The following is a 19,961-nucleotide window of genomic DNA, read 5'->3' on the forward strand; positions in this document are numbered from 1 at the left end:
TGGAGTTAGGTAGAAGCTTTCAATTTTCTTGTCATGGCAACATTTTACGTTTGGGGTTGCTTTTGGAATTAGCAACATCTTAAGTTTGGGGTAGGGTACTAGAGAACTTGAAAAAAAAAAAAAAAAGAGAATAATAGAGACTCACAAAAATAATGGAGTTTCTTAAAAAAAATAATAATAAAGAGCCATTAATCATGAAAAATAGTGGCGTCTTCAAAAAAAAAAGAAAAATTTTTTGAAAGATAAGTTCTCTAAGTACCTTATTAACAATGAAGCGAGCCCCGATAATGGTGATTTTTCAATAAGGAATAGTAGTGGACACCTAACTCCAATTTAGCCTACTTTTCCCAAAATTATCCCACCATTTATCCAAGCCAAGTTATAACCCTTAAGACCTCAAAAATGTGTGTGATGTATTTACTTTGATTGACATTTAGAATTTTTTCAAGCTTATGGTAAAATAGCATTTGCATGTTGATGGAGTGAATACCCTGTCAAATTGAGTGAAATGGTGAGTGAGAGATAAGGTTGAACTTTGGACATCGTGTGGAATGGTCATTTGGACTTAATCTGATTGAAGTCTTAGAAGCCAGAGTGTTGATTGAGCAAAATCACTGAAGTTAAGACCGGTGGTCTATTGCCGGATGAAGAGAATAAGGTTTATGAGATTTTTATCATTCAAATTAATTTGTTAATTCCCTGACAATTTTGTTTTGACAGACATGTCACTTGAGGACAAGTAACAGTTCAAGTTTGGGGTTGTGATGACAACAGTCATTTGCTAATTTTAATTCCAATTTTAGTGTTTTTAATTAGTTTTTAGTAGTAATTCATGGTCAAAGAGAAGAATATTTAAAGAAATTGACATAGCAAGAAGTTTGAAGACAAAAGTTGAAAAGAAGAAAAATACTTAGAAAAAATGGGAAGTTTTGAAGCATTTTATGTCTGGAGCTACTGTATTTTTCGTGGGGCTACTTATCTCAATCGCAGCGCGATTTTGCCAATGCCAGATAGATCAAAACGTGTGCTACAGTGCCGCGTACAGCATTTTACTTTATTCCTTGATGATGTGTCAGTGCACTAATGGCTGGATCCCTTTTTAATTGCACGTGATTGTTCTTTGGGAGGATATATATAGATGAGCTTTTTAACCTAAGGGGGACTATTCACGCAGAGGCATCACGGGAAGAAAAAAGGATTACGGCTTTGACCAAAAGGAGAGAAGAATTCTTAGTCTTATTTCAAGGTGCTTTATCATTGATTTATTATTAATTGTTATGTCAATTATTATTATGAGTAACTAATCTCATCAGATTAGGGATTTTAGATGATTCTCTGTAGAACTATTTGAACCATGTAACTACGTGTTCTTATTTATGCAATCAAAACTAATAGTTATTCAGTTAATTTTGTGTTTAATGCTTTTCTTTATTTGGCCAATATCGAATTGATTTCAAGAAATAATCCACTACTGACCCTAGGTTTTATTACTAGAACTAAATTAATTGTTTGCCAATCGTAATTGCTTTAGGAATAAAGAATTAGTTGGTATGATTGAGAATTTAACGTTCAATAACGCTTTTGATAATATTAGTTTCGCCTAAGGAATTAGGGTACTTTATTAGATAAAAGGGATCATGAGCCAAGGAATTGGACTTAATCTATTTTGTTAAATTATCGTAACTATTAGAGTTTGGTTGTTGAGAATTAGAACCTAGAGTACCAAATAGGGATACAGAGAGGATTCGAAACAATCCTTAATCGCTTCACTCCATTAAAAAGTCTTCGTCAATTTATTGCAATTTTTATTTTAATTATTTTATAAACCAAATATATGCCAAGCATACCCCCTTATATTTACGACCTAAATACAATTCAATTGTTTTGTCGAGATTGAAACAATCCATGCGGATACGAACTTTATAAATATTATTACTTAACGATAAGTTAGTACACTTGCTAATTTTGTCATCAAGTTTTTGGCGCCGTTGCCGGGGATTGTTGATTAATTTTGACAAGACAATTTATTTTACTTAGGATTTTTATTTTATTTTTCTTGTTATTTTCATTTTATTCTTGTATATATAAAATCTTCTCTTTATGTCTTCTTTAGTTTGCTTTGCTACTAAAAAATTTCTCCAAGTTTTGTAGCAATGAAATTGATTGATAATAGTTTGGTTGATTCCGAAGAAATAGCTATCATTTGTTATCAACTATGTTTACTATCTTATGAGCAAGAGAGGTTGGATGCAAAGATTTCAAGATTGAAGGTGAGAAGTGATTTTTGCGGGGTGAATCATCACAATGGCTATTGTGAGGAGTCTTGCTTAAAGGAAGAAGAACATCAAGAGATTAAGGTTGATTTCAACTCTCAACTCGAAAAGATTTTGGATGAATTTTTGAGGTCAATTCAAGGTTCATTTGATGGATTTGAAGTTGAATGTGGTAATCTTGTTGAAAAGGCAAATAAGTGTGAGAAGTTGGTTGAGATGGAGATGAAACATCATGCCATTGTGGTAGAAGAAGGAAATTCGAAAAACAAAAATAATGGCATGAAAGAGAATTCAAGAGTGAAGAATGTTGATCTCTATGCGACATATGAGTCTCCACCAATGGAAAGTAAAAAGAAATGTCACTTGAAAAAGGAGCATTATTCTTCTCTAAAGTGGAAGAGCACATATTACCAAGGCTTGGCTGTTAGAGGATGGGAGCACTTGACTCTTTATGTCAAGTTCATGGAATTCCTACCAAACAAGAGGAAGAAGAAGGATGATGTGTTCTTTTTGTCATATATGCCACCCTAACGATTGGTGATGAGTCAAGCTAATGACTGTAAAGAAGCGCTTAATGGGAGGCAACCCATCAGATATGTTTTTATTTTTTTTTTATTTTTTTTTTCAGTCTTTAATTTTTCAAAAAAAAAAAAAAAAAAAAAGAGTCAGTCATGGTTGTTGTTTGCTGACAATCCCCTATGTTTCATCCTTATGTTACTTTGTTTATTATCAAGTTGAATGTTTTTATGTCTTTTCAGAATTGTCAGTGTGTTAACACCTGAATTTGCATGATGAGAATCTCTTAGACTTGCACATAAAAGAATAACTAACGTGTGACTGCTCATGAAAGTGCGATGGTTCAAGAGACAAAGAGACGAATAAGAAAGATGGAGTTTTGCACGGTGTACTAGTTCGATCTTCAGATACCTCAGCTGGTGAGCATATTGAGCCAAATAAATTCCATGGTATACTTTTCCTTTCAGATCTTATGAGTGTATCCATGCTTTGTATATTTTCTAGAACTTGCAACTATTCTCTACTGTTGATTGGTTTTACATTTTCACACATAGAGGCACATTTGTTTGGTACTCTGAGCCTTTTTCAAGCTACCCTGTTTATTATTTATCCGTTGCTAAACCATTTTGAGCCTAAAAAAAAAATTTCCCTTTTCTTTCGGTGACATACCAAATTATAAGCCTTTTAGACCTAAATTTTTTTATTTGTTTGCCCTCCTTGGAGTTAGGTAGAAGCTTTCAATTTTCTTGTCATGGCAACATTTTACGTTTGGGGTTGCTTTTGGAATTAGCAACATCTTAAGTTTGGGGTAGGGTACTAGAGAACTTGAAAAAAAAAAAAAAAAGAGAATAATAGAGACTCACAAAAATAATGGAGTTTCTTAAAAAAAATAATAATAAAGAGCCATTAATCATGAAAAATAGTGGCGTCTTCAAAAAAAAAAGAAAAAATTTTTGAAAGATAAGTTCTCTAAGTACCTTATTAACAATGAAGCGAGCCCCGATAATGGTGATTTTTCAATAAGGAATAGTAGTGGACACCTAACTCCAATTTAGCCTACTTTTCCCAAAATTATCCCACCATTTATCCAAGCCAAGTTATAACCCTTAAGACCTCAAAAATGTGTGTGATGTATTTACTTTGATTGACATTTAGAATTTTTTCAAGCTTATGGTAAAATAGCATTTGCATGTTGATGGAGTGAATACCCTGTCAAATTGAGTGAAATGGTGAGTGAGAGATAAGGTTGAACTTTGGACATCGTGTGGAATGGTCATTTGGACTTAATCTGATTGAAGTCTTAGAAGCCAGAGTGTTGATTGAGCAAAATCACTGAAGTTAAGACCGGTGGTCTATTGCCGGATGAAGAGAATAAGGTTTATGAGATTTTTATCATTCAAATTAATTTGTTAATTCCCTGACAATTTTGTTTTGACAGACATGTCACTTGAGGACAAGTAACAGTTCAAGTTTGGGGTTGTGATGACAACAGTCATTTGCTAATTTTAATTCCAATTTTAGTGTTTTTAATTAGTTTTTAGTAGTAATTCATGGTCAAAGAGAAGAATATTTAAAGAAATTGACATAGCAAGAAGTTTGAAGACAAAAGTTGAAAAGAAGAAAAATACTTAGAAAAAATGGGAAGTTTTGAAGCATTTTATGTCTGGAGCTACTGTATTTTTCGTGGGGCTACTTATCTCAATCGCAGCGCGATTTTGCCAATGCCAGATAGATCAAAACGTGTGCTACAGTGCCGCGTACAGCATTTTACTTTATTCCTTGATGATGTGTCAGTGCACTAATGGCTGGATCCCTTTTTAATTGCACGTGATTGTTCTTTGGGAGGATATATATAGATGAGCTTTTTAACCTAAGGGGGACTATTCACGCAGAGGCATCACGGGAAGAAAAAAGGATTACGGCTTTGACCAAAAGGAGAGAAGAATTCTTAGTCTTATTTCAAGGTGCTTTATCATTGATTTATTATTAATTGTTATGTCAATTATTATTATGAGTAACTAATCTCATCAGATTAGGGATTTTAGATGATTCTCTGTAGAACTATTTGAACCATGTAACTACGTGTTCTTATTTATGCAATCAAAACTAATAGTTATTCAGTTAATTTTGTGTTTAATGCTTTTCTTTATTTGGCCAATATCGAATTGATTTCAAGAAATAATCCACTACTGACCCTAGGTTTTATTACTAGAACTAAATTAATTGTTTGCCAATCGTAATTGCTTTAGGAATAAAGAATTAGTTGGTATGATTGAGAATTTAACGTTCAATAACGCTTTTGATAATATTAGTTTCGCCTAAGGAATTAGGGTACTTTATTAGATAAAAGGGATCATGAGCCAAGGAATTGGACTTAATCTATTTTGTTAAATTATCGTAACTATTAGAGTTTGGTTGTTGAGAATTAGAACCTAGAGTACCAAATAGGGATACAGAGAGGATTCGAAACAATCCTTAATCGCTTCACTCCATTAAAAAGTCTTCGTCAATTTATTGCAATTTTTATTTTAATTATTTTATAAACCAAATATATGCCAAGCATACCCCCTTATATTTACGACCTAAATACAATTCAATTGTTTTGTCGAGATTGAAACAATCCCTGCGGATACGAACTTTATAAATATTTTATTCAAACTGATTAACGGAGATATCTTTAAGGGACCTATTCGGACCTTTTTTTCTTTAAGGGACCTATTTGGTCTTTTTTTTCTTTAAGGGACCAATGTGAAACAAAAAATGTCTTTAAGGGACCATTTTACTAATTAAGCCTTCAAATTATTATCACATGATAATGAGAAAACAAAGACGTCGACCGTAGATGTTGTGTAACATGAAGTTTTTCAGAAAATTTGAATAAAATATTCAGTTTCTCATGGTTGTATTTATAATGTATTGGCATGCTAAGCAAGAGTAATCATTTCTATGTATTGTTGCTGAATTATCATGTATGATGGGGTTGGGTTTTTTTTTTCCTTTCACCACCAGTTTAATCTGGTTCGGTGGTCAGTTCTGGCATTAAGTGGTTCCAGCCATTTTTCGATCGCAGTTGCGGGGGATCGAACCGTGGTTCTCCCTATCAAGTTCAGCGTCAATCATCACTGAACCAACTAACGATTGATGGGTTGAGTTTATTTATTGGGTCACATGAATAGTTAGCACTTAAAGACAATGTTAGTAAAAAAAATTAAAATGGTTTCAAAAAAAATATAAAATACATCCGTGCGATAGCACGGGTTTAAAGACTAGTTCCTAACAAACCTCATAAAGAGATGATTCATTCAATCAAACATTTAACCAAAACTGATCAAGCAAAAACACAGCAAAATCAAAGCTTGCACTAACCCGTCGATAAACAATATAATCGCTAATTTATCTGATTTTGAAAGAAATTAAAAGGGCTTAATGATCTGATTCCTCCGGCGCTTTCTTAATATGATTTTTTTTTTTTATCTTTTTGTATTGCGGAACTTTGTGAGATATATTTATATGGAGAAGACTCTCATGAGATTGTTATATTAAAAGATATCTAAATCATTAAATAACAAACTTCTAAATCATATATTTTAAAAACAACAAACTAATCCTAAAATTTCTAAAGAGATATCTAAATCTAAATTCTTGAAAAAATGTTTTTTTCTAAAGAGAATTTTTTTTTGAACAGCCAATCTAAATCATATATTTTTTTATTTTTGGATAATGAAATCATAATTTTTTTCCATCAAATAGAATTTTGGCACTCTTAATTTTTATTGTCATTTTGATGTTTGGAAATATCAATCTCAATTATTTTACAAAGTGTTGGAATAATTAAAAGATAAAGAATTAATATATTACCTCAGAGGTAATGCTTACTTTTTTTTTAACAGCAAAAGAAAGAAAATTTTATTGATCTTGAGGCATAAGTTATGCCAAGGAAAACAGGAAAAATAAATATAAGTTCACCTACCTCATACTAGCTCAACTGAGATGAAAATAAACACCGGACGACTTCAAGCAAGTTGCGCACCAGCACCTCTCTACAATCCTGCATAACAGAAAAAAAAAAAAACTGAATACAGACATGCGTCTGCCAAACTGCATAAAAGAAAGATTCAATCCTTAATCTTTTTGTTCCATGCCCAGGCAAGCAAGCATACTAGCTCCAGAATAATCACATCTGCAGTACGACACTTAATAATAGACTGAATCCCTCTGGTCCAAAAAACGTATGGCTAAGCTGACTGCAAGTAGAAATTCATAACAATTTCTGCAGATCCACACTCAACGTGATATGGATTTTGAGATACAACCACAATGCCACAATATGCCACTACAAAGAATTTATTCAGACTGCCATTCACAGGTATAGGAATAGAATCATCCAATTCTTTTATTCTAAGATAAAATTCAATTATTTAATTAGATAAAATTAAGCAAAATATATTACATAAGCAATAGTACTAAAAACATCATTTTATTCTAAGTCAGAGTCTACATTCTCTACATAATCATCCCCGTATGTAGAAGATTCATCTTCATAATCATCATCAGTATCAAAGTCACTTGCATCGTCTGATTCTTTGAGCTTCTCTTCTTGGCTAACAATATGTTCATCTAAGTATGTTCCATCTATATCAACTCTATTTAGAATCTCAACTTGGTCCACTGATGAAGCTTCACCTGCTATATATGTATTGTTGAACTCATTCAATTGATACGGCTTTGAGTCATCTTCATCTTGTGGAAAATCAAATACATTTCTTGATTTGACTTTTACCACAGTATACCAATTTTCACTGTCATTATTCTTGACATAATAAACTAACCCAGCTTGAGAACCTAGGACAAATGGATCATTTATGTATTACAACTTTTCCGACATTTTATAAAGGAATTTTTGCTTGCTTTTTTGTTAAGAGAGAACTACAAACCTCGTCAAAAAAAAGTATACATGGTGCACATGCCCTTGCACGATAAAATAATTTTCGAACTTCACGCTCGCTTTCTCCAACAAATTTATTTAGAAGCTCAGGACCCTAAAAAACCAAAGAAGGCAATTATTCAAAATTAATTCATCATTTGAGACAAAACAACATCCTATAAGCCAAAACTAATGAGAAATGGAAGGAATATTTAGACGACCTTAATATAAATGAAATTAGCTCCTGCCTCATTGGCAACAACTTTGGCTATTAGTGTTTTACCACAACCTGGAGGCCATAAAGCGAAAATCCCGTATCGCGATCCAATCCAAGTCCCTGAAATATATAAGACCAATGGCACTGCTCAGTTGTCTTAAATTGTAACTTCCATTTTGATGGTCTAGGCTCATTCCTTTGGTTTGGAATCCAAAACATACACACCCCAAAATTCATTCAACACCTTATTTACATCTACATATCACTATTTTTTATTAACATAGAAAATCTCAATTGAATGATTTGGGTATATAATGGAGAGGATAGAAAGGTATAAAATTCAGCTTGAATATATGATATTTTGTTTGTTTTCTAAACTGCTAATACATGAATTGTGCATGCATATGGTATATGTTTTAATTAAATGTAATACTCTTAATGTTTGTCATTTAATTATTTAAGTTAATAATAACGCGTAAACCGTAACATTCAATATGTGTTTTAACTAAATGTAATACTCTGAATGTAATACTCAGGATATTATGTTGTTGAACTTAGTTATAATGCAATTTTTAATTTGGTTTGAGTTCAACTTTTTTTTTTTGATAATGAGTTTAAGTTCAACTTTTATATCTAATACATATATATACGGAGTAACATTTAATCTTTTTACTAGTTTTTTTTTTTTTGTAAGAATCTTTTTAATAGTGTAAAACTATAAATATTAACCAATTTATTATTTATTTTTATTTATGTATTGTTTAAAAATATATATCTATTACTAATATATTAAAATCAATTATCATTAGAGTTACTAATTTATCCTTATTACTTTTAACCACGTTGCAAGTTTTATATCCTTCATTGTAATTTCACTAAAAAATACTATCTCTGTCCCTAATTATAAGACACTATTTGACAAAAATGTACTATTGATTTATCTTGTTTTGACCGTATTTTTTAAATAATATATAAATGTAAATATTAGCATATAAGATATTGTTCAATTTGTTTTGATGAGTATTTTCAAAATATTAAATTTTTATAATTTTTACTAATATACAATTAAAGATATTAGCGATCAAAATTGTGTATTGGCGTACGTGCAATGGTCAAACATGTCTTATAATTAGGGACGGAGGTAGTAAATTAAAAAAATATAGAAAGATGATATGCTTAAAAATAGGAACAAAATAGATCATTGATAGGAACAAAACAGAACAATCTATAATAGGAAGAAAAGAAAACAATAAAAAGTATAGAAAATTTAGTCAATAAAAAAAATTATTGAAAGAATATAGAAAAAAAAGAAGAAACCGTATTAAAATAGGAATAAAAAAAATTACTCTATAAAAAAAGAAACATAATTTTTTTTTTTATAAACGAAACATAAACAATATTACTACAAAGTTTACTACTAACCGTTAATAATAATATAATTAAGTTAATTAGTATCAAACTTACTAAATTACACTAAATATTCCTAACAAAATTTCTAATTTTTTATTAAGAATATACATGGGATCATTATTTGTCACTAAAACATAAAAAATTGAATAAATAGGTTTACAAGAAATAAATAACACAATAATTTCATTTATATTTTAACAATATTATATAACAAATTTTTAAATATTTAATTTTAAATTAATTTTCTACATTAATATATTGACAAATTCAAATATCAAATAAAAATCAATTGACCCGTGCAGATGCACGAATCTAGTATTTAGTTGAAAATGTAACTTTGAACCTTAGTCCAAGCATTTGAACCTTGAATTGCAATCACTTCTCTTATATATATTTGTTGTAAATGCAAAAAGAGGGGATGTGGATAGTAGAAAAGTAGTAACCTACAATAGATTCATAAAAGCCCAATACAAAACCCAAAAGCCCACAAACCCACAACACAAATCCATAAGAATAAGAAAACCCTAAAACCATAAATCACACTCCAATTTCATTCCGCATTCATCTTCCTCCGCCGTTCACCATCACAACAACCAGTGAGTAATTCTCTCTCTCTCTCTGAAATTTCGATCGATTTTCATTTTCATTTTCCGATTTTCATTTCGTTAATCAAAATCAATTTCATTGTTTATGTAGAATGGCCAAAGAGGAAGTGAAAACCGTTGTTCCTGAATCCGTTTTGAAGAAGCAGAAAAGGAATGAAGAATGGGCTTTGGTGAAGAAACAGGAACAAGCAGTAGCCAAGAAGAAGAGATCTGAAACAAGGAAACTCAGTTGGAGTAGAGCTAAACAGTATGATAAGGAATATCATGATCAGGTTTTGTAATTTTAAGCAAATTAGTTTTAAGTTAATTTCATTTAATCATTTATTTGTATAGTTAATTGATTATTTTTGTTTAATTTCCTTTCAGCAAAAGGAGTTGATTAGCTTGAAACGTGAAGCTAAGCTTAAGGGTGGATTTTATGTTAATCCTGAAGCTAAGCTTTTGTTCATTGTCAGGATCAGAGGGTAATTTATCTTTTTAATTATAGTAAACTACTTGGGTGATTTCATTTTTTTTAAGGACTGAAAAATGTTACAAAACTGTGGTTTATTTAGTTTTTTAATTCAATTTATATAAAGTATTAGAAAAATGTGAATTTTTGGTAGGACTAGAAAATTTGTTGTACACTATTACTTATCTATGTATACTATGTTTTGTGGGTCATTTTTTATTGTTGTTTTTATTAATGGGGACTTTTTAATATTTATAATTTCAGTATCAATGGTATGGACCCAAAATCAAGGAAGATTTTGCAGCTGTTGCGTTTGAGACAGGTAAAGATTAGGGCTATTTGCGTACCATTTAAAGTTATAAAGTTATAGTCACATGTTCGTTTTTACTTCATAGAAAAACATATAAACTTGTGTTGTTGCTGTGTTTCACATTTGGTATATAGGAAAACATATATATATATATATACTTGTTTTGTTACCATGTATTCGAATGTGCTGCGATTGTGGATGCACTTTGCAAGTGTTTAAGTGATTAGTTCTGTTATTGAATATGTTGTTTCAGATATCATGCAATGCACTTCTGATTTACGTGTTATTTATTGAGTTATTCTAGGAAGCATACAAGTTAAAATGCTGAGCTTGTTGAATTAGGCTTTCAGCTATTGGCTAAGTGTATCCAACAATATGTTATTGTTTATTTTGTGTGATAAACTAGTAAATAATAAGCTCTGCAAAATTACTCCACTATCTAAATCTAAATGTTTAATACATGAGAGAGGTTAAAGTTGTTTTTGCTTATTTGTGTTATTTAGGTTGTACATGTGTATATGATACATATTATTGAAATGAATATAAGTTAATATGTAAGACCTTATGCATTGACTTATGATCTTTTTTATATTCTTTGTGTGTCTATACTAATTATTTGATACTAGTTATGGTTTGCATGCACGATAACCTTGCACTTGACTACTAATCTTTTTATAGAATAGATACTTGTTCGACCGATTATAACCAAGTGATTTAGATCCCCATCCCTGACATTCTCTTTTTTCTGGATAAAGATGTTGAATTTTAGCTTAGAGTTAAGTTGTGATGTGTCTATTTTTTGGCTTCTGAATCTCTTTTGTCCATTTCATCAAATCTATCTGCTAGAGTCCATGCTATATATTAGTGTAGCCTTATTCTTTCATTTCTTTTGAATGCAGGTCTTCAATGGTGTGTTTCTCAAAGTTAACAAAGCCACTGTGAACATGCTTCACAGGGTAGAGCCTTATGTTACATACGGGTATCCCAAATCTCAAATTATAAGTTCATATTACCACTGGTCATTTGTACACAGCTTGGGTTCTTAATAATTGCCAATTTATTCCAGGTATCCTAATCTGAAGAGTGTCCGGGAATTGATCTACAAGAGAGGCTATGGAAAGGTTGATAGGCAGAGAATTCCTTTGACCGACAACTCTATCATTGAACAGGTCTGTCTTTTATTTGGATTTCATGCATTCACACAATATCAGTCACTCCTAATTCCGACTTTGTATTTTACTCAATTTGCTAAAGTCAAAATGCGAGTTGTTTATACTTGACAAGACAGTTCAGATTTTTTGACTGTCTAATGTGTGATTTTTCGAGCTTTTGATGTCCTGTGTTGTGTTTTTCTTCATCTTATTGTTGAATGTTTGTGTTGCTGTCTGACATAATATTCAATTGCAGGTTCTTGGGAAACACGACATTATTTGCATTGAAGATCTGATTCATGAGATCTTGACCGTTGGACCTCACTTCAGAGAGGCAAACAACTTTCTATGGCCTTTCAAGCTGAAAGCTCCTTTGGGTGGTTTGAAGAAGAAGAGAAACCATTACGTTGAAGGCGGCGACGCTGGAAACAGGGAGGACAAAATCAATGAACTCATTAGAAGGATGAATTAGGTTTTTGAATATCGGAGTTGTTTAAGATTATTTATCCAGCTTAAGACATTGTATTTGTTAATTCCAGTTTTGTTTTACAAGATTTTTATGGTGCTATTTTGAATGGTGAACTTATCCGAGATATTTAGTTCACTGGCTGCATTGCAGTGAAAGGTTTTAATTATTCAGTTTTGTTGCTTATTGCTTCATGTATGAGATGATCCTTAGTTATGTTTTCTCTTAAACAAACCTTTCACTGTGTTTTTGTTTTGCAATGATAACACAAATTAGATAACCAATGGCACATGTGTTCCTAGTTGGTCAAGCTGTCGCAGTTGCAATATAACCGATGGCTACCTTACCTTAGCTTTCCGGTTTCAAACAAGGACCAAGCTAATGTAATACTGTTGTTCTTTACTATCTATGATGTCAGGATGAACCCTATAATTGCCATTGACAATTAAACTGATATCAAACCCACAATGCAAAGCTGTTCTTGGTCCTCTAGCATTCCTTTAAAGTTGTATGATATATGAAAATGAAATTTGTAATGTCCAATTAAATTAAGGATTTTACAAAGAAAATTTCTAACCGTTTGAACCTTATGAGTTATGACATATCCAAATGCGTAAATAATCATACTTTTTTAGTACTCATGGTTTATGCAAATAACTTACGCAATATAAATTACATTTTATACTATTTTATAAGTTCCCACTATTGAAAATTGTATTTTGATAAGCTATTTTTATCATAAACTACTTTGACAAATTTTGAAATTTATAATAATACATAAAAATTTATTTATTTGCATAAGTTGTTTCAACTGCTTATAGCTTTGAGTGTTTTGAGATATTTAATTGTTGTGGTGATTGGTGAATGACTCTATTTATAGCTTTTTTTCTTGGACTTTGACTTTCCCATTGTGGCATTATGTCTCACAATGTTGTATTGTGGCACGATGCCAATTATCGTGGCACAATGGCTCAGATTTTATTCACAAATTTCACAGATTTTCTTCAAATAAATAACCTGTCCATCGTGGCATGATGCATCTCTATTGTGGCACAATCATTGATCAAATTTCTTTAATTTTTGCTCTTTTTGATGTATTTTCTTTTACTCGTTATTTCTTGGTCATGTAACTTTGTTCCTTAGGTGTTTTGCTTGCGTTTTGGTCTTGAAAACTACTAAAACTAATAAAAACTAACTTAAAAACTAACTAAGTACATCATATAAATTCTTGTCATCACAACCCCAAACTTAAATTGTTGCTTGTCCTCAAATAACACGTCTGTCAAACAAAATCGTCAGTGAATTAACAATTAAACTTAGATGATAGGAATTTCGCAACCTTGTCTTTTGTCCGTAATGTACCACTGATCTTCACTGCAACGATTATGCTCAATCAACACTTGGCTCAAGAGACGTCAATAATAGCAAGTACAATATCCGCTCATTAATATTGAAAGGTTGTTCTCTCAATCAACGTGTAACATGTCATTTTACCATAGGCTTGAAAATATTCTAAGTAACCAATCAAAGTTAAAAACAAACACGCATTTTTGGAGGTCTTTAAGGATCGTAACGTGACTTGTGTAAATGTGTGGGATATATTTGGGAATGTAGGCTAAAAGTGGAGTTAGGTATTACTACTCTTTCTTAAGTGTGCAACCTTTTACCTGTATACCTTTGATAATATATTATACAAGAGAAATGTTTTCTTTGAAATAACGTGGTGTGTCTTTTTGTGGTCCTTGTCTATCACAAATTTTGCTCTTTTGCTCTTTTTTATTTTATTTTATTTTATTTTTTGAAGAGACATAATATTTTTTAATTTTTTTGACGAATTTTGTCTCTTTTTTTTTTTTTTTTTGTGACAATTCTCTTGTATACTACCTCAAACTTAGATGTTGTTACTCCCATGAGAACCCCAAACATATAATGATGCCAAGACAAGATAACTAAAATTTCTACCTAACTCCAAGGAGTGTAAACATAGGAGTATTTATTTTTCAGGTCTTAGACTTATTATGTGGTTTGTCACCGAAAGGAAATATATATATATATATATATATATATATATATATATATATATATATATATATATATATATATATATATATATATTTATTTACTGTCAAAGTGGTTAAACAAGGATAATAATAATAATAAAGGTGGCTTGAAAAGACTCGAGTACCAATAAAATTGTCTCAATGCGTTGTAAGTTAAAAACCAATCAGTCAGCAGAGAATAATCGCAAGTTATAGAAAATAAACATATTCACCGATACTTTCATAAGATATAGAAAGAAAATTGGTAATACCGTGATAATATTTGGCTCAAATTCTTGCTGGCTTCGGTATCGGAAAGTTGAATAATTTATCTCACGAACATTGTCTTCCTTACTCCTCTCTATCTCTCGAACTTCCATGCTTTCAAAAGCGATAATCTTTAATGTATTCTTTTGTATTAAGGCGTGAAATCTAATCTATATAAGAAAGTTGATTGTTTTGGAAAACTCTCAATTGCCCTTATTTAAGATGCTGTCATGTGTTCAAAGTAAGAGCAATTGGTGTCCAAAAATTTGGTAACTAAACTAAAAGTACAAAACTAACCAAGCCATCTAAGCCATATGACATTTTTGTAAGTGAAAAAGAAAGGTATCATTGAGATTGGACCAAACCATCTAAGCCAACCACATGAAAATGACACTTCAAGTTATAAATGAACCATATGACATGTAACATCACTGGTTTTGACTATTTTAACTTCTTCCAATTTCGGTTTCCAATGTATGACACCAAATTTCAAATTCAATTTTTTTTCCCTCTCTTCACTTATTCAAAATTCTATTCAATTGAATGTCTCTAAACAAATATTTTAACTATCGTATATGAGACAAAATATCATTGATAAAAAATTCAAAATAATTATCATATGTGAGACAAGTTATAAATAATAAAAAATTTAAAAAAACTCTTTTACACGGGATAAATTATGATGCCTAAATTTGAACTATCGTATACGAGATAAATTATCACTGATAAAAAATTCAAAATAATTATCATATGCGACACAAGTTATAACTAATAAAAATTTCATAAAAAAACTATTTTATACGGGATAAATTCTAACTAATATGAATTTCAAACTAACTATGATATATGGGGCAATTCTAACCGACATAAATTTTAACTATCATAAACTTGAATAACTATCATACATGAGACAAATTATACTACTGATTCATAATACTGATTAAATAAATTATTATTGTTTCAATTTTAATTAGCAAAGTGTAACTGCAAAAAATATCAGCGTAACGTTACGACTATTGCGATAGCACGGATCTATTACTAGTTTATATCATAAAAATCTAACTGAAATTCATATCATAAAAATCTAACTGTTACGTCATTGGAACTTTGTCGGAAACAATAACGTGTACTCAAATATTTTTGATTAGCAAAGGTTTTCTGAACATATACCAATCTTCAAGTATGTTTACGTATATGTATATGTGTCCACACACACGTACATTTTAAAATTGGCGATAATATTTGGCATTGGAAATATATGATTTAATCAATCATAGTTTGAGAAGAATTAAATAATTAAAATCATCTCATCAAATTTTATTTTTTATTTTGTATATGATATTCAAGATGTATATTATTATGAAATGTCACAAATATTTTTATATATATATTTATAGTCGACAGTGGCGTATATGGAACCTCAAGCGGGGGAGCAGATCATTTTACATTTTTACCTTTAAAAATATTTTGTTTTAAAAAATCTTTTATCTAGTTAGCATTTTTTTTAACAAGCAAGTTTTATTGAAAACCACTTAAAATTAACACAGTTTACAAAAATATGAAAAATTTACACACAAAATAAATTAAATCTATCTAGAAAAATGTTTTACCAAAATTAATAGTTTGAGCTACCATTGCAAAAGAAAAAATAGTAATTAGTTAACTTTATAATTTTTTACGGGATTAATTAACAACTGGAAAGTCACTTAGAAGATCAAATCAAGTGACAAGCACTTACCTCAAGAGAAAAATAAGGAAATTAATTCCTCCAAAATGCACTCTTCAAATGACAGTGCAGTAAAAGCTTGTTTTCAACCGAATGAACGCGCACATGCTACTACTGAACGAGTCCGGAACAATACAGGAGGCAAAAACACGCAAAAGCGGGAAATAAAAATCACCACGCATAACACAATTAAGAAAAAACCAGTGGGAAAATATGCAGTTAAGGGAGCGACAAAACATCCCTCAAGTGTAGAGAGCAAGAAAATTGTTCAAACTAGCCAAGAGATGAAGATGGAAGAACAACAAATTTTGGAGATTATGAGAAGCATAGAAAAACAACATAGGGAAGATCCTAATTTTCAAAATTTTACTAACAATCCATTCATGACACAGGTTTTTACACCGGATAAAGCATTAATGGAACTTGCCGAAAGGCTGAATAAAACAGCGAAGGAGTGCTCTCGTGAAGAGGAGACAATGAAAAATGCTATGGATATGGATTTAAATAGTCCAGCCAAAGAAGTGAAACAAGGGACAAAGTCTCCCACCACAAATGAAGATGGTTCTAAATGAATGGTCTTATTTGGAATTGTAGAGGAGCGGGTGGTCGCAATTTCCACTCTCTAATAAGAGATTATATGCGTATCCATTATTTTAATTTTATAGCTTTACTTGAACCTAGAATTAGTGGTATTACTGCTGATAATGTTATAAAAAAGATGGGCATACCAAATGGCACCAGAGTTGAAGCTAATGGTTTCTTAGGTGGGATTTGGTGCCTTTGGAAAGACAATTGTCCTAGCATCACTGTGATGTCTACATCTCAGTATTTTATTCATCTTAAAGTGCAGTTGGATGCTATTAATTTTTGGTTTTTAACTATTGTGTATGCGAGTCCTAATGCAGGTCTTAGAGAATTTACTTGGCAAGAAATTCGCACTCTTAGTGCTTCAATTTCAGGGCCGTGGTGTTTAGCTAGAGATTTTTTAATACTGTTCTGTATGAGAGGAAAAAAATCGGCGGTGCTCCTATAAATAACCGCTCTGTTGCTTCTTGTCTCTTTGATTGCAATCTTTTTGATCTTGACTTTGCAGGTCATCCGTTCACCTTTCATCGCGGTAACCTTCACGAAAGACTTGATCGTGTGGTTTGCAACTCTGCTTGGCAACAAATTTTTCCCTCAAGCTCAAATGTCCATCTCCCACTCTCGAGTTCAGATCATTGTGGGCTTTGGTTTCGACCCCAACCTGATACAACGAGATGTCGCAAAAATAATTATTTTAAATTTTTAAGGTCTTGGCTTGACCACCCAGATTTTGATAATCAAGTGAGAAATTCTTAGTATATCTCATCTGATTGGCGAGATAATATGAACCGCACATCTACAAATCTCAAAAGTTGGAACAAACAAGTTTTTGGAATATTTTCAAACGTAAGGAGCGTATCCTCAGAAGGTTGGAGGGTATAAATAGGGCCCTTCATGATGGTCCTAATGATCGCCTTATTCACCTTAAAGCTGACCTTTGGGAGGAGTATCGCCAAATTACTCAACAAGAGGAAAACTATTGGTTTCAACAAGCGAGGAGTAAATGGATAACCTTGGATGATAACAATACTCGTTACTTTCATCAATCTACCTTAGTGAGAAGACGCCAAAACAAAATTGTGACTCTCCAAGAAAATGAGGATAGTTGGATTTATGATGAAAATACGTTGAAACAACATGTTGTGGAGTTTTATAATAGCCTCTACACAAGCTAGGGGCTGAACAACTCAAGTTTCACAACTATTTTTACATTCCCTGCCATTAGAGAAGGAGACTTTGAGCATATTGGCTCTATTGTTACCTCTCAAGAAGTTCGTAAAGTTTTATTTAGTATGAAAAGTTACAAGTCCCCAGGACCCGATGGATTTCATCCTTTATTCTTTAAGAGCAAATGAGATATTGTTGGAACCTCAATTACAAAATTTGTTTCTGATTGTTTTAGCAACCCAAGCAAGATCAAAGAAGTGAATCAAACACTCATTACTTTGATCCCTAAGTGTAATGAATCAGTTAAAGTTACACAATTACGTCCTATTGCTCTTTGCAATGTTATTTACAAAGTTGTAACTAAAGTGGTGGCTCAGAGAATTAGATTTATCCTTCCTTATGTTATTTCTAATAATCAAAGTAGTTTTATTCCAAGTAGAAGTACTAATGATAATATTCTTGTTTTGCAGGAAGCTATACATAGTTTGAATCAGATGCATGGAAAAAAAGGATTCATGATTCTAAAAATTGATATGGAGAAGGCATATGATCGGATCGAGTGGAGCTTCATCAAAGAAATGCTGGTTCTTCTAAATATCCCTAATAATATTCGAGAATTGATCCAACATTGTATTTCATCCGCCTCTATGAGTATAAACTGGAATGGAGAACCCACTTCTAGTTTTAATTCCTCTAGAGGGCTTAGACAGGGAGATCCTCTTTCCCCTTATCTTTTTGTTCTTGCTTTAGAAAGATTGAATCATTTTATTCAGGATAGGGTAAATGAAGGTAGATGGAAACCATTATATTTTGGTAAAGGGGGAGGTCCTAAACTTTCTCATATCTGTTTTGCCGATGATTCACTACAAGAAAACAACCATTTACTGACGAAAATTACTGGCGGTTTAGGCCCTCTATACGTTTCTGGCGGCCTAAGCCCCCAATAAGTATAAAAAACCGCCACAAACTAAAAAACTATTATTTAAATGATTATCGTCAAATTTACCGGCGGTCCTGGCCGCCAAAAAGTTGCTTTTCTAGTAGTGGCGGTCCAGGCCGCCAGAAACTTCCTAGAATTCAAAAAAAAAAGAAGCCGTTCACGCTTTGAAAACTGCCCAGCAGTTACTGTCGGCCTTGGCCGCCACAAATGTGTTGGGAATTTTAAAAAAAATAGTCGTTGTTGTCGTCTTTGGACTTTGTGGCGGCTTTGACCGCCAATAAGCTCCAAGACACAACTTTCGACGTTGGCTTCCCCATCTATATATATTTTCATTCACTTCACAACTCTCATTTCCACAATCCATTCTCTATCTAAAATTTCTCCAACATCTCTCTAAATATTCTCTAACTCTTTATCATTTCACTCTTGTTCTTCTTCACTCTTGTTTTTATGCAAGTTTTTCTGTTCTTTATTTAGAGACTCATGAATGGTTCGCCGGTTGCCGTGGTTGGGAGCTTAGTCTAAATAACTCCAAAGTCAGACACTACCCAGTTTTTTAAAATAATTATATCTTATTTTTAAATTAAATAAAAAAACGGTTTTTTAAAATAAATATAAACAAAATAATTAAAACTATTAAATTTTATATTTAAATAAAATAAAATGGTTTTTAAAAGAAATTAATATTTTAAAACAACAAAATAATTAATTAAAAACGTTTTTATTTTAAAAATCGACCAAGCTTTAGTGGCGGCTCAGGCCGTCTCTAATTAGTGACACAACATGTTAGCGGCGGTCTAGGCCGCCAGTACCTCCTGTGGTCCTTGAAGTGACCGTTGCTGGCTTGTGGCGGTCTAGGCCGCCAATAAATTTTGCCAGGATGGTTTTCGACGACTTGGGCCACCAAGAACGTT

General features: G+C 31.7%; 2 protein-coding genes across 2 annotated transcripts; both read left to right on the forward strand.

The window, feature by feature from the left end:
* The first annotated feature begins 9,798 nt into the window (after positions 1-9,798).
* Positions 9,799-12,509, forward strand: LOC123885270 (60S ribosomal protein L7-2-like). Its single transcript, XM_045934548.1, has 7 exons — positions 9,799-9,936; positions 10,037-10,217; positions 10,312-10,409; positions 10,661-10,718; positions 11,606-11,685; positions 11,773-11,875; positions 12,114-12,509. Exons 2-7 carry the CDS (start codon positions 10,038-10,040, stop codon positions 12,327-12,329), a joined length of 735 nt encoding a protein of 244 aa, XP_045790504.1. The 5' UTR covers positions 9,799-9,936; position 10,037; the 3' UTR covers positions 12,330-12,509.
* Positions 12,510-16,402: 3,893 nt separating this feature from the next.
* LOC123886128 lies at positions 16,403-19,054 on the forward strand. Its single transcript, XM_045935468.1, has 5 exons — positions 16,403-16,916; positions 17,021-17,353; positions 17,449-17,681; positions 17,792-18,087; positions 18,343-19,054. The coding sequence occupies exons 1-5, from the start codon at positions 16,403-16,405 to the stop codon at positions 19,052-19,054; spliced, it is 2,088 nt and encodes a 695-aa protein (XP_045791424.1).
* The last annotated feature ends 907 nt before the right edge of the window (positions 19,055-19,961 follow it).

This window comes from Trifolium pratense, linkage group LG5 (genome assembly GCF_020283565.1).
Source record: "Trifolium pratense cultivar HEN17-A07 linkage group LG5, ARS_RC_1.1, whole genome shotgun sequence".
NCBI classification, from domain to species: domain Eukaryota; kingdom Viridiplantae; phylum Streptophyta; class Magnoliopsida; order Fabales; family Fabaceae; genus Trifolium; species Trifolium pratense.